The sequence below is a fragment of the Ovis aries genome, chromosome 7, assembly GCF_016772045.2.
Source record: "Ovis aries strain OAR_USU_Benz2616 breed Rambouillet chromosome 7, ARS-UI_Ramb_v3.0, whole genome shotgun sequence".
NCBI classification, from domain to species: Eukaryota; Metazoa; Chordata; class Mammalia; order Artiodactyla; family Bovidae; genus Ovis; species Ovis aries.
This window is the reverse complement of record NC_056060.1, coordinates 10005335-10027020: the sequence shown is the minus strand read 5'-3', so window position 1 is coordinate 10027020 and position 21686 is coordinate 10005335. Positions and strand designations below refer to the sequence as shown.

The 21686-nt window shown below is 41.9% G+C and overlaps 1 protein-coding gene across 2 annotated transcripts in view; it reads left to right on the top strand.

Moving 5' to 3' along the window:
- Positions 1–21686, top strand: part of ARSB (arylsulfatase B) — a 168717-nt gene that overhangs the window by 4210 nt on the left and 142821 nt on the right. For both annotated transcript variants that reach the window (XM_015096796.4, XM_060418771.1), the window contains exons 2-3: positions 11699–11885; positions 16381–16571. In XM_015096796.4, the coding sequence (XP_014952282.2) occupies positions 11699–11885; positions 16381–16571 (378 nt within the window). The remainder of the gene's footprint in view (positions 1–11698; positions 11886–16380; positions 16572–21686) is intronic.

Here is a 21686-nt window from a genome sequence, read left to right as displayed (position 1 = left end):
CCAAAGAATTGATGCTTTTGAAATGTGGTGTTGTAGAAGACTCTTGAGAGTCCCTTGGACTGCAGGGAGATCCAACCAGTGCATCCTAAAGGAAATCAGTCCTGAATATTCATTGGAAGGACAGATGCTGAAGCTGAAACTCCGATACTTTGGCCTCCTGAGACGAATAGCTGACTCATTGGAAAAGACCCTGATGCTGGGAAAGATTGAGGGCAAGAGGAGAAGGGGACAACAGAGGATGAGATGGTTGGATGGCATCACCAACTCAATGGTCCTGAGTTTGGGTAAACTCTGGGAGTTGGTGATGGACAGGGAGGCCTGGCATGCTGTGGCTCATGAGGTCTCAAAGAGTCCGACACGACTGAGCGACTGAACTGAACTGACATGAATCAGCCACAGGTGTACATGTGTGCTCCGTCCTGAACGCCCTCCCACCTCCTTCCCCATCCCATCCCTTTGGGTTGTCCCAGCGCACTGGCTTTGCGTGCCCTGTTTCATGCATTGAACTTGGACTGGTCATCTGTTTCACATATGGTAATATACATGTTTCAATGCTGTTCTCTCAAATCATCCCACCCTCACCTTCTCCCATAGAGTCTGTTCTTTATATATATCTATGTCTCTTTTGCTGTCTCACATATAGGGTCATCGTTACCATCTTTCTAAATTCCATAGTATGCAGTGTTTTTCTTTCTTACTTCACCCTGTTTCATCTACCTCATTAGAACTGATTCAAATGTGTTCTTTTTAATAGCTGAGTAATACTCCATTGTGTATATGTACCACAGCTTTCTTATCCATTCATCTGCCAATGAAGATCTAGGTTGCTTCCATGTCTTGGCTATTGTAAACAGTGCTGTGATGAACATTGGGGTACACGTGTCTCTTTCAATCCTGGTTTCCTCAGAGTGTATGTCTAGCAGTGGGATTGCTGGGTCGTATGGCAGATCTGTGTTCAGTTTTTTAAGGAATCTCCACTCTGTTCTCCATAGTGTCTGTACTAGTTTTCATTCCCACCAAGGGTGTAAGAGGGTTCCCGTTTCTCTACATCCTCTCCAGTATTTATTGCTTGTAAACTTTTGGAGAGCAGCCATTCTGACCAGTGTGAGATAGAACCTCATTGTGGTTTTGATTTGCATTTGATTTGGATTTGGATTTGGATTTGCATTTGATTTGGATTTGATTTGATCATGAGTGATGTTGAGCATCTTTTCATGTGTTTGTTAGCCATCTGTATGTCTTCTTTGGAGAAATGTCTGTTTGGTTCCTTGGCCCATTTTTTGATTGGGTTGTTTATTTTACTGGTATTGAGCTGCAGAAGCTGTTTGTATATTTTTGAGATTAATTCTTTGTCAGTTGCTTCATTTGCTATTATTTTCTCCTACTCTGAAGGTTGTCTTTTCACCTTGTTTATAGTTTCTTTCATTGTGCAAAAGGTTTAAGTTTAATTAGGTCCCATTTGTTTATTTTTGCTTTTATTTCCATTACTCTGGGAGAGGTGGGTTATAGAGGATCTTGCTGTGATTTATGTCAGAGAGTATTTTGCCTATGTTTTCCTCTAGGAGTTTAATAGCTTCTGGTCTTAAATTTAGATTTTTACTCCATTTTGAGTTTATTTTTGTATATGATGTTAGAAAGTGTTCTAGTTTCATTCTTTTACAGGTGGTTGACTGGTTTTCCCAGCACCACTTGTTAAAGAGATTGTCTTTTCTCCATTGTATATTTTTTCCTTATTTATTAAAGATAAGGTGTCCATAGGTGTGTGGATTTTTCTCTGGGCTTTCTATTTTGTTCCACTGATCTATATTTCTGTCTTTGTGCCAGTACCATACTGTCTTGATGACTGTAACTTTGTAGTATAGTCAGAAGTCAGGCAGGTTGATTACTCCAGTTCCATTCTTCTTTCTCAAGATTGCTTTGGCTATTCGAGGTTTTTTGTATTTCCATACAAATTGTGAAATTATTTGTTCTAGTTCTGTGAAAAATGTTGTTGGTAGCTTGACAGGGGTTGCATTGAATCTATAGATTAATAAACATCTTCTTTTAAAAGAGTCAATATTTCTGGGCGAGCCAAGGAGCCTCACTGGCCTCAGATGGTATATTCTGGTACCATTCTAAGCATTTCACATGTGTTAATTCATTTAAGTCTTACAGCAACCCAGTGAAATAGGTCCGACTGTTATCATCCCTATTTGATAACAAGGGAAATGATCAGGTGGTTAAGAAACTTGCCGAAGGCCATGGGGCTGGTAAGCTGTGGATCTGTGAATCAGGGTTTGACCCAGGCAGTATAGGTCTATAACCATTACACTATCTTGCCTACTCAGACTTATTTAAAAATATCATTGCAAGAGCTGCTTCAGATTTACTAAATAATCTCTCTCTCTCTCTCTCTCTCTTTTTTTTTTAACATTTAGGTCATTCTTAAACATCTTGATGAGAAAAACGAATCCACTACATTTCAAGTTAGGAATTCCCTATGTTAAATGTAAAGTGAAAATGGTGAGACAGGTTTTATTTCAAAATGAGTCATGTGTTTTGCATAATTTTAGACAATAAAATGATGAAATTTGTTGACTCTTTCAAAATCAGATACTTGAAAGAACTGCTTAGTGGTCTTATCTGTGAACTTAGCACAGACAGAGATTCCCCCTTCCTTAATCATCAGACTTGATTAGAAAAGTGCAAAGTGATAAACAAGTTTTGAGTGATTGAGCTTTGTATTCCCAAGAAATGCTGAGTTTTAGGTTTTTAGCTTGTAAGAGTATTTGCTGAAGAGGACTAGTGGAATTTTGGGATGTGGGTTTCAGTCTCTGCCGCGTCAGCCTTCAGACTCCGACCTCAAAGGACATGATTTTCCACATCTATAATTTATGAGAGTTGGAGTGAGCGCTCAGGCGCTTTCTAGCTCTAGATTTTTTTGATTTTAAGACTCTTGCGTTCACTAGATCAAGTTTCCAATTTCAGAAAAGCACATATTGTACCCACTGTCTCCACCTACTGGTAGAAAGAGAGATTAATCTTGCTCAGCGGTGTCTGCTTGACAAGTTGCAGGAGCTGCTTGCTGTGAGGCTAGGAACTTGTTGAGAAAGGAATGTGAATTTGACCTTTTATGTTGAGAAGTTTAATTTGCTCAGAATCCTCACATCTGAAACTTTTGCAGCTTGCATACGTTGGTGAAAGTTGCGCAGAGTGTGGATGGAGGGGTGGGGGCGGTCGACAGCAGAGGAGCTGAGTAGTTCCTGCTGCTCCAGGGACTGGAGTTCAGGTCTCTGGGCACTTTGGCTAGTTTTCTTCCCACAGTCTTATGACTCATTCATCCCCTATTTTAAAAATCTTTGAGAAATCTGTATTTTATTTATATTTTGAATAGGAAATCCTATTCTAATTCCCCGTATCCTTGCCAACACTGGTGTAGATTAGAGACTAAACCCTCTTCAGACATATGATCTGTGAATATTTTTATCCCTATGTTTATCCTATGACAGTACCACAGTATCTCTCTAAGCACAAATGTATGAGGGTACAAACTTGCAACAGGTAGTAAATAAGATTTAGAGATCTAATACATAGCACAGTGGATATAGACAATAATATTGTCTTATAAGCATGAGACTTGCTAGGAGACTATAAGTTAATGATTCCAACCAGTAAAAGAAGACAATTATATGATAGAAGTGCTAATTATCAGTACAGTGGTGATCACATCTTAATGTATAAAGATATCAAATTAATACGAGACACATCTTAAATTTATACAGTGTGATGTGTTGAATATATTTCAATAGAGAACACACATATCCTAAGCCAGGGATTATGAGTTCATGTCTCACCTGGGGTACCAAAAAAATTAAAAAACACATGTACTAAAGATGTTTATAAAAGTGTGAGAATAAGTAAATAAAAATCCTTCAACAACTTTTCTAATAGAATTTGCATACCACTTTTAGTTAGAACCAAAGACCTGAAAATCCTGAATTTCCTTATTCTTACAACTTGACTATTTGCTACAAAATGTTCATCACATCTCTGCACTCCCAGGTCACATTTTAAGTGTGGCTGTCTGTTCTCAAGGCGACTTCGCCGCTAGGTTGCCCTGCTTGTCTCTGACCCACAGAAGCACCCCCGATGTTGAGCAACTAAATGAGTGACTTTGCTAAGCGCTTTAACACTTGTGTTTCCTGAAAGAGCTCACTGTCTTAACTGCGTAGGGTTGACAGGTCATTTCTAGTGCCCTGGTTTCCTTTTTAAGAAATTAAAAGGATGAAAGGGTCACAAAACTGGTAAGGGTAAGCCTTTATAGAAGCAATTCCTTCTGGGGGGGTGGGGAACAGTAACTTTGGTCCTTACCTGGGAACATTCGTACCTGGGGAACTGAGGGGGCCACTCCACCAGCACTCTATAAACCTTGGCAGAGGATAAAAGCAATGAAAGATGATGCCAAGGTTTCATTCTTAAGGGACCCATGCCACATTTCTCTTCATCACATTGATAAGCGGACAAGACAGTTTCACGCCTTTTCACTCACGCCTGTAGCAGAACCTTGGACAGGAAATCTAGGAAGGAGGCTGTGTGGGAGCATGGTGGGGGATATTTGACTTTTGCTTCTAGTTTGCTTTAAGAATGTGAGCAGGGAAGACCCCACAGCTGCAGGCAGAAGAGGGCGTTGCTCACCGCGATGTGGAAAGAGGAAGCAGCTCCGTCTAGGCAGGCTCTCACCTCGCTGCGGTTTTTCCTCATTGCCTCATTCCTCGTGTCCCGTCTGCCCAATCTCGGTCAGCCCTGCAAGTGCATGCTCCTCAGCGTCTCCTGTCCCTGGTCGCCTCTCCCTGACTCTAAGAAGTGGGGCAAAGAGGAGTCAAGAGTTGGAAGAAAGGGACGGAGTCTCGGGACAGGTGGTCACACATTGCCTGCCTGTGCTTCATCATATCCAACTCTTTGCGCGCCTACGGACTAGAGCCCACGAGCCCAGGTGGTCACACATTGCCTGCCTGTGCTTCATCATATCCAACTCTTTGCACGCCTACGGACTAGAGCCCATGAGGCTCCTCTGTCCGTGGGATTCTCCAGGCAAGAGCACTGGAGTGGGTTGCTGGGCCCTCCTCCAGGGCATCTTCCCCACCCAGGGATCAAACCCGTCATTCTTACGTCTCCTGCATGGGCAGGCAGGTTCTTTACCACTAGCGCCACCTGGGAAGCCCAGTCACACATTAGGAGTGTTCATATGACTTACTTCCCTGGTGGCTCAGCTGGTAAAGAATCTGCCTGCAATGCAGGAGACCTGGGTTTGATCCATGGGTTGGGAAGATCCCCTGGAGAAGGGAATGGCTACCCACTCTAGTATTCTTGGCCTTCCCTGGTGGCTCAGCTGGTAAAGAATCTGCCTGCAATGGAGACATGGGTTCGATCCCTGGGTTGGGAAGATCCCCTGGAGAAGGGAAAGGCTGCCCACTCCAGTATCCTGGCCTAGAGAATTCCATGGACTGCATAGTCCAGTGGGTCTCAAAGAGTCGGACACGACTGAGCGACTCTCACTCACTTATGACTTATTGCCGAGGTATCCAAGGAGTGAGCCGTAAGAGAAGCATGTAGTCCAGAGGCCACTGGGGCCTCCGAAGAGAAAGCACTTGCTGGTCTTTATTCCTGTGCTCATTTGAGGGGAGGAGTAAAGGATGCATCCGCTTCATACTGACAAACAAGACGGCTGCCCTCTACAGCAAACATATCAGGGCTTCATTGAAGGAAGGGGAGGGGGGTGAGGAGGGGGGATGACTTGCTCTGATGGGTCTTTTGTTTTTATTGAAGCCTTGTTCTTTCTAAGCCTAGTCTGAGCCCAGAGGCATTTTCCCAAAAGGGAAGGGGCAACTGGAGTCCTTAGTCTGCAAATGTTGAAGATATTTTTTTTTAATCTAATTTTTACCTTTTTTACTTCCCAAATAATGGGAAAAGAGGGAATAAAAAGTTCAGAGTTGAGTGGAATATGAATCATTGACTTATGGGATTTTTAGGTTGGTTGACACTTGAAGTTTGTTATTCCAAGAATCACTCTGAGCATAAGATGTTACTGTCTGGTAGCTCTGTTTCCTTATTCATATCACTTTTTTTCTAAAAATTCTTTTTGCTCCATATTATCCTTCCTTTTCATTCTGGGCTCTTGCCTGGATTTATAATTTAAACAGGAAGGCAGTGAAACAGCGTTTGCCTTGTTTATTCCTTTTGAAAACAACATCCCTTTGTGGTTTAGTCAGAGATTTACACTCTGCACTAATCAACACCAAAATAAATAGACCCTCAAAACTGTCAGTGACGCCAGCCAGTTCTGTAGCCGAATTCTGAAGGACTAGGCCAGATGGCAAAGCCAGGCCCCCTCACACATAACGTGTGTTCTGTCGCTCTTGGCGTCCGCAGTGTGGGCAGCTGACCGCTTTTTAGAAGGCTAAGTGGGAGGGAGCAGATTCTCCACTATCCATTTGTTCAGGGATAAACCCTAAGGTGGCATGAGTGGTACTCAGCCATGGTTAAAACCTGTAGTGCTCTGGCCCAGGCCCAGGCTGGCACTTCTGAACTCCTGGCTGGCCCCCAGCATGTTCTGTGATTGTGTTCTGGTCATGAAGCTCTCCTTTAGGCTCCCTGGTGTATAACGTGGAAGAGCAGAGCTGCCCATTTTTTCGGAATTTTCAAGTATTGCAGCAGGAGGTGTTGCTCAAATACAGGGCTTCAATGAGTTCATCGTGTTCCGGTCAGACTGACAGGCAGAATCCTGCTCTGTTCCCGTGGATGTTATCTCGACCCTCCTGAAATTCAGAGAAGTAGCATCCATTGCCAGTACGCATGAATGCAAGTACATTGCCAGTACACACACACGCGGGAAAACTTTGCTTTTCATGTCAAGTTTTGACTTTAGACTTCTACCTTGTTCACCTGCAAAGAGATTTTTGGCTCTTTGAAAATTCATAACTGCGTCGTCAAAGTGCCAATTCGGTAAAACAAACCAAATATCCTTCCGTCATATGGAGAATGGAGTAAGAAATGGCAACCCACTCCAGGATTCTTGCCTGGAAAAATACCATGGACGGGAAAGCCTGGCAGGCTGCAGTGCTTGTGGTTGCAAAGACCTGGACACAGCGGAGCACACACGCATGCCGTGTATGCAGCAGGGTCTCCCTGGCCCTTGGGAGAGCGAATTATAAAAGAGTAACTGAAATCCAGTGCGCTGAGCTTCAGTAGATCCTTAATCGACAGACTGCCTATGAGATTCTGATGTGGGAGCCATATTCTCTCCTCCCCTTCCAGGAGAGTGTGTGTTTGTTTTTTTTTTAATTCTCAAGAGACCACCCTGATAGTACCAAGGTCTACATGGGAAAGAATAACTTACAGGGTCAAATACATTTTTACATGCAGCGAAATATGTAAACAAAGATTTCTCATCAGTTTTCTCCTGGAAAGCACCCAGAGACAAGCCAGGTCCTTGACTAACTCTGCAGACTCTTTGCCTTTGTGGAGGGAATCCTTGCCATTCAAGTAAAATCTTAGGAGAAGCTGTTTTTTGAGGCTTTGTTTAATGAAGAAGAGACAGCTACAGAGAGAAAGTAACCTCTTTGGACTCTCCTATACGATCTGTAGGACCCTCTCCATTCAGTGCCTACTCTCCAAACACTGAAGGCAAATGTTAGAATGGAGTTGTTTTAGATGCTGTGGTGTTGCCAAGGCGATGCTTATTTTTTCTCTTGATTCTTCTTGGTGCTTTATTACCATCCTGCCCCGTGAAGCGTGGCGTGGCTCTATAGTTCGGTGCTAAACCCAAGCGCAATTCTGTATTTGCCTGTTTACAACGTCTCTACACACTACAGCTTCCTCACTTCAAACAGTGTGTGAACAAACCAAAAATATGTTTTTGGCTGTGATCCAGACTTTGGCTTCTGCTCCCCGAGTCATGCCATAAAAATGCTCTGTCGAATAAATTCTCAGGAACCGAAAAGAACGTTCCCTGCTCCATAGGATTTTAGATAATAGAGGAGGCTTCAGCTGACCACCTGGCGTGGTGCCCGTGGCCTTGGAAGAGCAAATCACACAGCATCCCCTGGCAGTGCTTTACAGCGACCGGAGATCAAGTGATGGATGAACTTTCCATTTAAAGAAATTTGCACATAATGTTTATCTCCACTGGGTCTTTTGAACTCCGTAAAATGTTATCTTTCCGTATTCTCTGCTGTTGCCAGTTAGTATAGATTATGAAGTTTTTGAAGCCAGGATTAATTTTCTATTGAGTAAACTTCTAGTGTTAACCATGGACAGAATCCTGTTATTTGAGGTGTGTGTGTGTGTGTGTGTGTGTGTGTGTGTGCATGCTTGTGTATGTTTAGAGAGCGATGTCTCCCTTTCCCAGCCTGGATATAGTCACATCCTTATGATTCAGGATCCTGGTTGGAAAGAGATAGCATATTCCAATTAGGATCATTTAGGGAGAGTTTATTCACAAAGGGACTATTTTTATTTTATTTTACTTTTTTAGTTTTTTAGTTGCAGCATGTGCGATCCAGCTCCCTGACCAGGTATTGAACCTGGGCCCCTTGACATGGGAACTTGGAGTCTTAACCACTGGACCACCAGGGAGGTCAGGAGCTGTTTTTAAAAGGTGCGAATGTGTTGGGGAAACAAAGAGATAGTGTATGACTCATTGGAGCTGTTACTGCTCCTAGACCAGAAGGGAAGGAAAGGAAGAGGAGAGACCAGAACCTGGAAACAGAGAATCCTGTCGAGAAGGCCACTTTCAGAATGGCCTGCAGAATGCAGATAACCTGGCCACTCGGGGCCATTCATCTCTTCCCTCCCTCCAATCCCTGTCTGGGCTCCCCGTTGACTGAACCCAGTCAGAACCAGGAGGTGCAGAAGGTTTTTGATTTGGTCCCAGTAGCTTGATTTCCCAGGCTGAAAACAGGACAAAAGGCAGATTGGGGATTTGGAGGGCAAATGAAGGGCATCTGGAACATATCCTAGCGTAGAGGTCCAATTATTCCTAGGGAGGGCACGAAATCTGAATAGAAAATTTAAACTCGCTTTTATGTTTAAATAGCTTTATTGAGATATAATGGACATGCACTAGATGTTAGTCGCTCAGTCGTATCCAACTCTTTGGGTCTCCATGGAAAAAAGTAGCCCTTCATGCTCCTCTGTCCATGGAATTCTCCAGGCAAGAATACTGGAGTGGGTAGCCATTCCCTTCTTCAAGGGATCTTCCCAACCCAAGGATTGAACCTGGCTTTTCTGCACTGATGCAGATTCTTTACCATCTGAGCTACCAGGGAAGCAATAAACTGCATATAATTCAACTATACAGTTTGATAAGTTTTGATATGTATATGCCTGTGAAGCCATTATCACACCATCAAGTTAACAAACATATTATCACCTTCAAAATCAACTCACTTTAACATTTATAATATTCCACATGGTCCTTTTAGAAGGGCATGGAAAGATATCATGAAATCAAGCAATAGCAAATACATTTCCAAAAGGATTGACTCTGGACAGGCACACAGAAAAAATGAAATTCAAGACAATGTCAAAGTTTATGAGAAAGCTATTTAATAGTAAGTAGTTTGTAATACATTAAAAAAAATTGTTTGAAGGTTTTTGTTTTGTTTTTGTGTTTACTTCATATCTGTTTCAGTTCAGTTCAGTTGCTCAGTCATGTCCGACTCTTCACGACCCCATGAATTGCAGCATGGCAGGCCTCCCTGTCCATCACCATCTCCCGGAGTTCACTCAGACTCACGTCCATCGAGTCCTTGATGCCATCCAGCCATCTCATCCTGGGTCGTCCCCTTCTCCTCCAGCCCCCAATCTCTCCCAGCATCAGAGTCTTTTCCAATGAGTCAACTCTTCGCATGAGGTGGCCAAAGTACTGGAGGTTCAGCTTTAGCATCATTCCTTCCAAAGAAATGCCAGGGTTGATCTCCTTCAGAATGGACTGGTTGGATCTTCTTGCAGTCCAAGGGACCCTCAAGAGTCTTCTCCAACACCACAGTTCAAATGCATCAATTCTTCGGCGCTTAGCCTTCTTCACAGTCCAACTCTCACATCCATATATGACCACTGGAAAACCATAGCCTTGACTAGACGGACCTTAGTCGGCAAAGTAATATCTCTGTTTTTGAATATACTATCTAGGTTGGTCATAACTTTTCTTCCAAGGAGTAAGAGTCTTTTCATTTCATAGCTGCAGTCACCATCTGCAGTGATTTTGGAGCCCCCAAAAATAAAGTCTGACACTGTTTCTACAGTTTCCCCATCTATTTCCCATGAAGTGATGGGACCAGATGCCATGATCTTCGTTTTCTGAATGTTGAGCGTTAAGCCAACTTTTTCATTCTCCTCTTTCACTTTCATCAAGAGACTTTTTAGCTCCTCTTCACTTTCTGTTTATTGCCATGAATTTAAAACAAAGCATGTACCTGCTTAAAAATTGAAGACCCCAGAGAGCTTATGTTTATGTGGTTATCCCTTTCAAACTTTACCATGTTTAAAATTAAAATAAAAATTTTAAATATTTTTTAATTCATTGAAAAATGACAATAATAATTCTATTACACATTAAGATAAATAGCTTAGGGAAAATAGGCTATTTTGTGTTTTCCAAAACAAAAGAATTATGCAAGAAGAGTGATTGCTGTTTTATATTTTTGTATGTTTTCTATGAATAGAAACTAGCTAGTTTATGACATTATATCTGCTTCTGTGTTCAACCAGTGCAATAAAGTTGACCCTTGAACAGCATGAGTTCAAACTGTAAGGGTCCACTTATATGTGGATTTTGTTTACTAAATATGTACTATGATGCTGCATGACCTGTGGTTGGTTAAATCCCTGGATGCAACCGACTGTAAAGTTATACTCAGATTTTCAGCTGCATGGAGGTTAGTGCCCCATTCCCCCAGTTGGTGAAAGATTAACTATATAGTTTTGGTAAGTTGTTGAAGAACGTGTAGCGTCACATAGACATATAGTTGGCAAAGGGAGGGTTATTTTAACGGCCTTTTCATATAATTGTAGACATTCTATTTTAATATTACTCCAAGACTCAACACATGATCATTTCTTAAAGTTGGTTGTGTGGTGCTTGCCCCGTAGGCAGACTTGTATGAACCACCCCTAACCTGTCGGGTGGGTGGCCATTTTCTTATTTAAAGAAAAATTGGTCAGTGTCTTTTGAAATTATGGTTTCTATAAGGTAGAATAAGAAATGCAAATCCTCACCTTCATTATACCCTTTAAAAAACTCAAGACTTGAAAAGTTATAGAAGCTTCTTCTAATCCAACACCAGCTTTTCACATGCATAGGAATTAGAACACTTTTTCCTTGATAGATCCACACTTCACATTATAGCTACCCTTTTGAAGTAGGAAGTGAAAACTTAAGTTAATGGTTTCTAACATAATTCCTGGATAAATATTTGTAGAAACTATCTAACATTTGTTAGAGTGCTTTTATTCATTTCTTTCAAAATCTTATTTATGTCTATTACCTTATTTGAATGAGTGATAAAAATGCCTTTTAGAAATGCCTTAAACTGGTACAGAAACAGAATTAAACATTCAGGTCCACAGATATGTCCAATAAATTAGGCAACCACTCTATCTGCTTGTGTAGAATGTTTTAACATCATTAATCCATAATTTTATGTTTATCACTTTTAAGATCCACACAGGTTTACAGCATCAAATAATCTGGCCCTGCCAGCCCAGCTGCATTCCTTTGGATGAAAAACTCCTGCCCCAGCTTCTAAAAGAAGCAGGCTACGCTACCCACATGGTCGGAAAGTGGCACCTGGGAATGTACCGGAAAGAATGTCTTCCAACACGCCGAGGATTCGATACCTACTTTGGTAATGGAAATGCAGCGCTCTCGTAAAACACGTGACGTGAGGAGAAACTTGATGGCAGGATGCATCAGTCGGTAGCGCTGCGGGGCCCCAGACGTGGCGGTGCGCTCAGGGGCGCTGGGACAGCAGCCGCCTTCCCAGGGCTCTCTGTTCAGCACACGGGGTCCTTTGAAGAGTCCGCGGTCTCCGTGTCAGAGGCCGCTGTGCTGTCAGAGAACTCTGTGACTGAAAGGGGATGAGACCGAGTTTTTGAAAAAAAGTTTCAGGCAAAACTCAATGCAAGAATATTTCCTTCACAAAAGTTCAGAATATTCTTTTCTCCTCATGAACTGTGTTCAAAGGTTTTGTTTAGTTTTGTTTTTCCTGGAGATAAAAAGATCCTTTTCCATTGGTATCCTTTCTCCATTCTGTGAGATCTGTTTTTGAAATCACTACATTGGGGAAGATAGAGCAAATAAATAAAATGGGAGGGTAAGTAACAAATGTTAACAGAAGAGAGAAGAAGTAATAAATATTTTATGGGTGTGATAGCCCTGTAAAAATAAACGTAAAGCCTATAGTTTATTTTAAAATATGCTCTCTTTAAACCCATTACAAACCATACTGCAACAACCTGTTTATCTGTTTATCTTGCCAGGGGCTATATATCTTTCTATCAAGTTCTTTTCATATTTTCCTTTCTGTCTAGCTAGAATATTCTGTTTTATCTGTCTAGCCGTTTAGCTTGCTACCAACTTCCCACTTATCTCTTCATCTATTTACAACCTGCTGTATCCAAAAGAGAACACACACTGAGTGTAAGTTTTTAAGAAATAAATAGAATAAAAAATCAGGGTGAGTAGAAAAAGATGGAATAGTTGCCTGGCACTGAATTATTTAAAAACAAAACAAAACAGAACAGCTGCATGCCTGTAGGTGGACTTCACACTGAACTCTGAGATTTGAGACTTCTTATGTCCAAAGGGGGAAAAAAAAAACAGTCCATAAGAGTCATATTATTTATAAGTTAAATGGAAACCAGATGTTCAGGAAGAGTAAAGCATTTTCTGGCTCTTAGACCTGAGAGAAATTTCTCCTTTGGGAGAAAGTAAGGTGGACAGCATCCTCAGAAACATCATTTTTGTAACAAAATAGTGGTTGTCTTAGAGATGTTTCTTGAAGCATTGTCTTTTACTCGAGCTAGAGCCAGAGCACCCGAGTCCATTTGGGTTAAAAGGATGATCGAAGGCCGTATCAATGCAATCAGAGCTCACAGCTCTGTAGTGCCTTGTTGGAACCGGGGTTAAGTTTGAGATGCAAGGATCCAGACATGAGACTGTGTGTCCTGTTTCCGTCTCAGTTCTCGGGCAGACATTGCTAATCACCATGCCTTCTTCCTTTCTTTCCCTTCAATATGTATTTGTTTATTTGGCTGTTCCTGGTCTTAGTTGTGGCATGTGGGGTCTTAGTTCCCCAGCTAGGGATTGAACCTGGGTCTCCCTGCATTGGGAGAGCAGAGTCTCAACTGTTAGATCACCAGGGAAGTTCCTCATGCGTTCTTTCTTAGTGAACCTGGATATATCCTCAGTATCCTTAAAGAGCCATTAAGAAAATAGGACTTGGATGTAAGACCTCTTTGTCATCTTGGATATTCTCAAGGAAAAAACAGCCTCTACATCCTTTGACAGTTTTCACTCAGGCCTTTGCAAAATGATGGATCGATACCTATACTCTGGCAACTGGAAGAATTATAGATATTAAATTGTTTTTGTTAAAAAGCCATTTATGAGAAAGAAGCCTAACTGGATTTAGGGAAACAGAGTGACACCTCACATTCCTATGGAAGGGAGGCTTGCAGACAAGGAGGGCGTGATGACCATGAGCTGTTATCACTAAGAAGACTTAGATGTCCTGGTAAAAACCAGTCAGAGGATGCTGGGCCTGGCTGCCCGTCTCTGAGTACACTAAGAACCATTGAATTGTACACTTTATCTGGGAGATTTGTATGGTGTGTGAATTATATCTTAATGAGGCTGTTAAATACAGCAGTCAGAGATTTTAATTGTTCAAAAAGTAGTTTTTCTTTTTTCCCAAAAAAAGCATCAGCTGCCATCTTCTTTAGGCTCAGCCCCAAAGGTCAAATTTGTGGATTTGGGATCTCATCCTAAGATGAGAACAGCTCCATGCGACTGTCTATGTGGTTGCATAGGATCAGTTTAGTCCAGTCTGAACAGATCTGTTATGTGAATAAAGAGTTCAATTTCTAGAATCCTTTCATCTGTTCTAACTTGTTAATATTTACAATTCATACATCTTTTAATCAAATATATCCTTTGCATGTATCTTCCCAAATGATAGAAAACAGTTTATACTTACAAATAAAGAACCTGAAGTGATTCCTCAAGGTGTTACCAATAACCAATAGTTATTAATATAGAACACCAGTGTCCTGACCCCTCTAATTACCCATATAAGGGCTGAAATTATTTTCATAGATATATTTATTTTTCTATTACATCCATGCAGTTGCTCAGTCGTGTCCGACTCTTTTCGACCCTGTGGAGTGCAGCACGCCAGGCCTCCCTGTCCATCACCAACTCCCGGAGCTTGCTCAAACTCATGTCCATTGAGTCAATGATGCCATCCAACCATCTCATCCTCTGTCCTCCCCTTCTCCTCCTGCCTTCAATCTTTCCCAGCATCAGGGTCTTTTCCAAAGAGTCAGTTCTTCGAATCAAGTGGCCAAAGTAGTGGAGCTTCAGCTTCTGCATCAGTGCTTCCAATGAATATTCAGGACTGATCTCCTTTAGGATGGATTGGTTGGGTCTCCTTGCAGTCCAAGGGACTCTCAAGAGTCTTTTCTAACACCACAGTTCAAAAACATCATTTCTTCAGCACTCAGCTTTCTTTTTGTTCCTAGTCTCACATCCATACATGACTACTGGAAAAACCATAGGTTTGACTATTGTATTGCATATTAATTGACAAATATACTGGCTTTCCCTTTCTGTTATACATGTAGGATAAAAGATTACCATTTAAAGAGTTATCTTGAGACCAAGATATTTGTTATATTCAGGACTTTGAATTTACTGAACCATGGAAAAGGAAGAAATTAATTTTTTAAATTAATTCATTTGCTATGTAAGGTGTGGAAGGCTTTTAATTGTGATTATGGGAAATATTCAGAGCTGAGGAAAGGGTTAGACCAATTATACCATCTTTAAAGCTTTTTTAAAAAAATGTGGGCCATTTTAAAGTCTTTATTGAATTTGTTATGATATTGCTTCTGTCTTATGGTTTGAGTTTTTGGACCTGAGACATGTAGGATCTTAGCTCTCCAGCCAGGGATCGAACCTGCACCCTCTGCATCGGAAGGCAAAGTCTTAATCACTGGACTTCCAGTTAAGCCTCTCATCTTTATTTTAATATTAATAAGCAGTATTTGTCAGGAAATAGCTCAGAGTCCAGCACAATTATTTCTTTTGAATAGCTTTATTGAGGTGTAATTCACATACCTTAGGTTCACTCAATAGAAGTGTACAATTCATTGATTTTTAATACATTCACGGGGTTGTGCCACTGTCATTACAATCCAAATGAGGAACATTTCCATCACCCCCCCCCCAAGAAAACCCATACCAGTCATCAGTCATGCGCATTTCCCCCAACCCTGAGAGCCCCAGGCAACCACTAACCTACCCTCTGTCTCTGTAGACTTGCCTATTCTGAATGTTTCATAGAAATAGAATCCCACAACATGCAGTGCAACTTATTTTAATATTTTTGGAAAATATGGAACATTTGCAGAAACAAGTCAAGTTGAGAAAACCCATTTTCTTCTGCGTGTCAGTCTAAATTGTGGGATAGATGTCATTTAAATTTGGAACAAAATTGAGATCACTGTAGGTAGAAAAATCTAATTTCAGCGCTGTATATTAGTTTGCTCTTTTGGTTCTGTTCTGTTCTGAGATCCTCCGTTTAGGAAAGTTTGTGTCTCTCACCAGTGGGTGTCAGCATCGGACTAAAGATGGTTCCTCCAAGAGCTCCTTCTATACATAACCTTGAAGCCAGTAGGCCAAGGTCAATATCAATATTATCTGAATCCTGCATTCATTTACGTGATCACCTCAGAGTAAAAACTTGTAACAAATCACGTTAACCACATGCTATTTTAGCCATTAGATAGCTTTAAGTGATTAAGATGTCATCACCTTTGCTGAATTTAAGCTCTGATTTTTAAAACCATATTTACTTGAAATCACTCACTTTGAGAGTTACACAATAGAGCTTACGTTCTAAAGATTGAAGGATGGATTTTACTTTTTTTACAATAACATTTTAATGCCTTATGCTGGCAAATATAGAGATGTTAAAAATGGTGCTCTGATTAGCCTTGTCATTTGATTAGCCTTGTCATGGGTAATCAATTGCATTAGGCAATTAAATGCTGAAGCCTCCATTTGTTTAACAAGTTTTATGCTATGCTGACTACTTCCATCTCCCATTTCCATTGTAGGATATCTTCTAGGTAGTGAAGATTACTACTCCCATGAGCGCTGTACCGTAATTGACGCTCTGAATGTCACACGATGTGCTCTTGATTTTCGAGATGGTGAAGAAGTTGCAACAGGATATAAAAATATGTATTCAACAAATGTGTTTACTGAGAGGGCTACAACCCTCATAACCAACCACCCACCAGAGAAGGTAAATCTTGCTTCTTTATTGATTTCAAAATCATGTGAAGATAGCATCTCTGCTCAGGTGAACATAGGAAGAGGCCCCTGTCTTTTAGGAAACAATCTAATAAATTCTAGGTTGGTAAAGAACATGACTGCAATGCAGGAGGCCTGGGTACAATCACTGGGTCGGAAAGATCCTCTGGAAAAGGAAATGGCAACCCACTCCAGTTTTCTTGCCTGGAGAATTCCATGGACAGAGAAGCAGAGCAGGCTACCGTCCATGGGATCGCAAAGAGTTGGACATGACTGTGCGACTAACTTTCACTTTTTTTTTTTTTTCCACTTTCAAATATTAGAGTACATTAGTATCAGCCTGGGAAGCTTGTTAGAAATAGAAATTCCTGGAGCTCACTTCTAAAAGTCTGATTCATTAGGTCTATGGAAAATCTGTCAGTATTTTAAAGAAGCTCTTTAAGGGTGATTCTGTTGCAGATGGTCCCCAGATCACACTTTGAGGAATGCTGTGAGTATAGTGTTTTGGTACCAATAGAGTTTTACTGTTTTAGTGTGTTATGAGCATTAGTAAGTTGCCAGAGAAGGCAATGGCACCCCACTCCAGTACTCTTGCCTAGAAAATCCTATGAACGAAGGAGCCTGGTGGGCTGCAGTCCATAACTGAGCGACTTCCCTTTCAGTTTTCACTTTCATGCATTGGAGAAGGAACTGGCACCCCACTCCAGTGTTCTTGCCTGGAGAATCCCAGAGACGGGGGAGCCTGGTGGGCTGCTGTCTATGGGGTCGCACAGAGTCGGACACGGCTGAAGTGACTTAGCTTAGCAGTAGCAGTAAGTTGCCTTTATTTTTGAAAAGATAGGCTTATGTGCAAAATAAGGTGTTAGTATGGCAAAATTTCTGTTAGAGACCCACAGACTTTAGATTCAGGGCAAGCTCCCTACCTTTGTATTTCCCAACCCCCCCAAGATTATCTTGGCTATTCTAGATATTCTGTATCCCCTTGTTAATTTCAGAATGAGGTGGCCAGTTTCTACCAGGAAAACAGAGGGGTCTGCTTGGGTTTGGATCTCACTGAATCAGTAGACCAATTTGAGGATAACAGACATGTTAACAATATTGAGTCTGCTAATCTAGAAACACAGTACACGAACGAGCCTGTTTTTCACATTGACCACACTGAAGCTATTTCTATATGTCATGTGCTTAAATCTCTTGATTTACTTACTGGGAAAAAGAGAAAAGAGTCTGACTAGCCTTAACATTTTTTTCTTTGTGTTAAACTAAAGTTAACCTCCTGAGGTGAAGTTTAAGCTGAATTCTCTAGATTTAGCTTATGAACGCCTTTGAAATTGGGTCAGATGCTTGTGTCGTCAGCTGTTAGACTCAAAGTATGGCTTCATTAAGAACTGTATTATGCCCTCAAAATTAGAACTTCACGCAGTAGATTACAAAATGTATAGTGTTACCTGGTTTTTCTAATTGCCTCTGCTCTGCCTGTTTGGCAATTACTGAAGGTCCTCAGTATGGATCGCAGTTTATCTGCCCGTTCAGTCTTGGTACCTGGCTGCGGACCCCCTGTTTGGCATTGTTTTCTTCCTGGCTGTCTTTGTCTCCTCTAACTTAGTACTGAGCATCTTTCCTGATATCTGTCCTCAGCCTTGCCCCACTTTTGAGTTTTTTTTATTATTCTTTCACGCTGACCACTTGGCGTGGCCATGCTTCCTGTGGATGGAAGAAATCGGAACATTCTCTCAAACATGTAGACATATCATATTTAAACTCTAGGTCTGTACCAATATTCAGATAGTTGGAAAGATAACCGCTAGATACTTGGCCTCAGTTCTCAATTTTCTTCGGTATGCTTGGCATGTTATGTATATGGTTGAAGATCGAAAGAATGAGCTAAAGTCTTGAGGGAACTTGTCTTTGTTGTGGTCCTTGTCTTGACGTTTGAGGTGGGGCATTATTTTACAGATAAGCCAACTGGCTTCGAGAAGTGAGGGAATTGTTCAAGGTCACAGAGTTAGAACTTAAAACCATGGTGTTTAACTCGAGAGCTCAGAGCACTGACAACCCTCCGACGTTCACAGTTCAGATTCCAGACCAGAGATGACGAGCCCCAGTGTGATTCAGCCTGATGGTTCCAACATACAGTGCATTAGCAGTGTGCTGGGATCCTCTGGAAGGCTTGGAAGAAGTACCACAGTTCCAAATACTGTGATTTACTGGTCTGGGGCGGGAGCCTATCAGTTACTTACTTTCCCTCCACCCCCAGCTCCCATCAGTGGTTCTGCCATGACGTCACTGACGATTGCCCTCAAGCACAGAGGGGCAGGCAGAAGCCAGCTGCCCTCTACAGGTTCACAGTATGTCGCTACTTTAATGGTGTAACAACTCCAATATGCCTACAGTAAAAATTAGTTCCCATGAAGGAACAATAGAGTGTTCCCTCCCAGTGCCCATAACAGTAAGCAGACAAGAGGAAGCACCTGGGCTGAAAGCGTTCCTGGTGGGTGGGCTGTCTTAACTGGTGCCGTGGGCGAAGGCGCAGGAGCAGAGGGAAACTGGAGGAGCTGAACGCTCACCAGCCATGCAGACTAGTGTGACGAGTCTGGTGCTGCTCATGGGAGCATTATGGAAATTGCCAGGTGAGAGGAGGTCCTTTTCCTACAATGACTGAAATATTCCGAAGCAGTATCCAGCCTTTTGGGGATCCTCATAGTCACGTGGGAAGCGCAGAAACAAAGGAATGAAATAATCAATAGCTGAGTTACTAGCCCCCGGAAGTTTAAGACATAAAATGCAGGTGTTTACATTTTCCATTCTCAATAAAAGGATGCAGCCCACCAGTTCCAGGATTTTCATTGTTTTATTCCAACATTGAATCTAATCCTGTGCTAATTTCTCTGTGCTGTCTACAGACTGCAACTTGCATGGACAACTTGCTCTAAGATGGAAATCGTTAAAGAAATACAAAGTGTCCACAAGCTGACTTAAAAATGTGTCTATTTTAAAGAGCCCTTGAGGGGAAAAGAGCATCTGGAGCTGTTTTATAACAGAAACATGGTGTTGGAATCAGGGAGAAATTGCTAATAACCATTGCACAGTGCTAGGAGGGAATGTCATTTTTTTTTCCCCTGCAGAATAATTCCCTTAGTACTAACACTACAACGTGAAAGTAACACATTCACAAAATATCATTTTGTTAAAAATAGCCCCCCCCCCAAACTTTGCAGAATAAAAATAAATGTTTTCTCTCACACCTCATCTACTAGCAGTTTCTTAAAGCAAATGTGAATTTCTAGTGGTAGACACTCACTTTTTCCTGCCAGTTTGGGAGGAAATGTCTTAATTTGAAAGTCAAAGAATAACACTTTAAAAACGTATCATATGCTTTTTAAAAAGTGATAACTTTAAATTAGAAAAATATACTAAAGAAATGAAAATAAGGCTTTCTTCCTCACTGAAATTAGCATAATGAGAAAGAGAAATGAATCCTTAGCACCATTTTAATATGCTAATAACTTTAGGCAATAACGTCATATTGTTACTTAGTACCTAAACATTGGGTGATGATTCACATTTAGGATGCCAATTTATAGACCTAAGAAACCCGAAAAGGGTACAGATTCTTTACCACTGAGCCCCCAGGGGAGCCCGTGCAATATTGGCTGGAAATACTCTAAACTGTGGTCCCTTGGGCCCCTCCTCATTAAATGGGCTACACTGTTTATCATTCTGCCTCCTTCTGATGACCCAGAGACACAGTGATGCTGCAAGGCTGTTTGCCCAACACACTAAATGGTCCTGGATCACTGCTGATGAAATGGGAAAAAGACAACTTCTTTTGTTCAAGGACCACCTTTATCTTTACTCATTAGTTAAGATCTAGCGGACAAGTGTGTGTTGTGTGTATGTAGTCGCCCAATCGTATCCTACTCTTTGTAACCCCATGGACTGTAACCTACCAGGCTCCTCTGTCCATGGAATTTTCCAGGCAAGAACACTGGAATGGGTTGCCATTTCCTACTCCAGGGGATCTTGGATGAGGGATCAAACCCTCATGTCTTGCGTCTCCTGAATAGGCAGGCAGGCAGATTTTTTACCACTGTGCCACCTGGGAAGTGCAGTTGGTAGGTAATAGGGGGCTTTGCAGGGCCTATAACAGTCATAGGCCAAGGCAGACTGCATCTCCCAGGGGTTGTTTTCACTTTTCTTAATCTTGGATTTGTCTCTTCTGTTTGAACTAACAGGAGCCTGACCACTGGAAAAATGGGGAAATAGTTGTAGTTTCATCATTTTAATCCCTCAAGAGCAGTGGCCATGTCTTTAGCCACTGAGGAATAATTATGGGAAAGATTTTTAGGTAACTTTTTGCTACATTTAACCAAGTGAGTAGAATGATTTCCATTCTAGCTGTTTATAAGACCCCTGAATGGTGGTCCCAGAATCATTGTTTTTTTCTGTGGTATGGTTATGAGAGCTCTCTTCTACCATCCTCCCCAGCTGTCGCCCCCAGGGATCACTTTCCCGGTTGGAAATGACCTGCCCTCCTCCTTTCTCTCCTTCACCGTGGGTACTGCCACATTGACCATAATTACGTGGACAAGCATGTTTTCTCCTGAAACACTGGGCTCCCCCCATAGTTTTTCTACCCCTGGCCACTGCAGAGAATCCAGATCAGAGTCACAAACAAGGGCCAGGCTGCTACCCTAGGAAAGTGAAGCACAGTGGAGAAGTTGGAGAGCCCTTGTGGGTGGGATCTTTGTTCCTCATACTCCAGCCATTTGTTGTCAGATGGAGTATGGGCCTGGACTTATCAGAGGTTCTGATTTTTCAAGGGGGAAAAAAAAAAAACAGGTTTTTAGTGTGACATTTCCTGGCTCTTCAAACTTGATGTGGGTTGCAAATTGTAGCCTTCCAGTTTTTAGTCCTTCCCCATCCAGACCTTGGCTGGTGACATGGGCTTGGTCTTGTGCTGAAGCCTCAGACCCTGACTGCACTGCCGAGTCACAGGGGTCCCTGCTCGTTCTTTCCTCTCCAGACATCTTAGCCCAGGGTCCTTCCTCCCCAGCTGGGCAGAGCATCTGCTGGGATTCCCTTCACCGTGATCTGGAGGAGCACG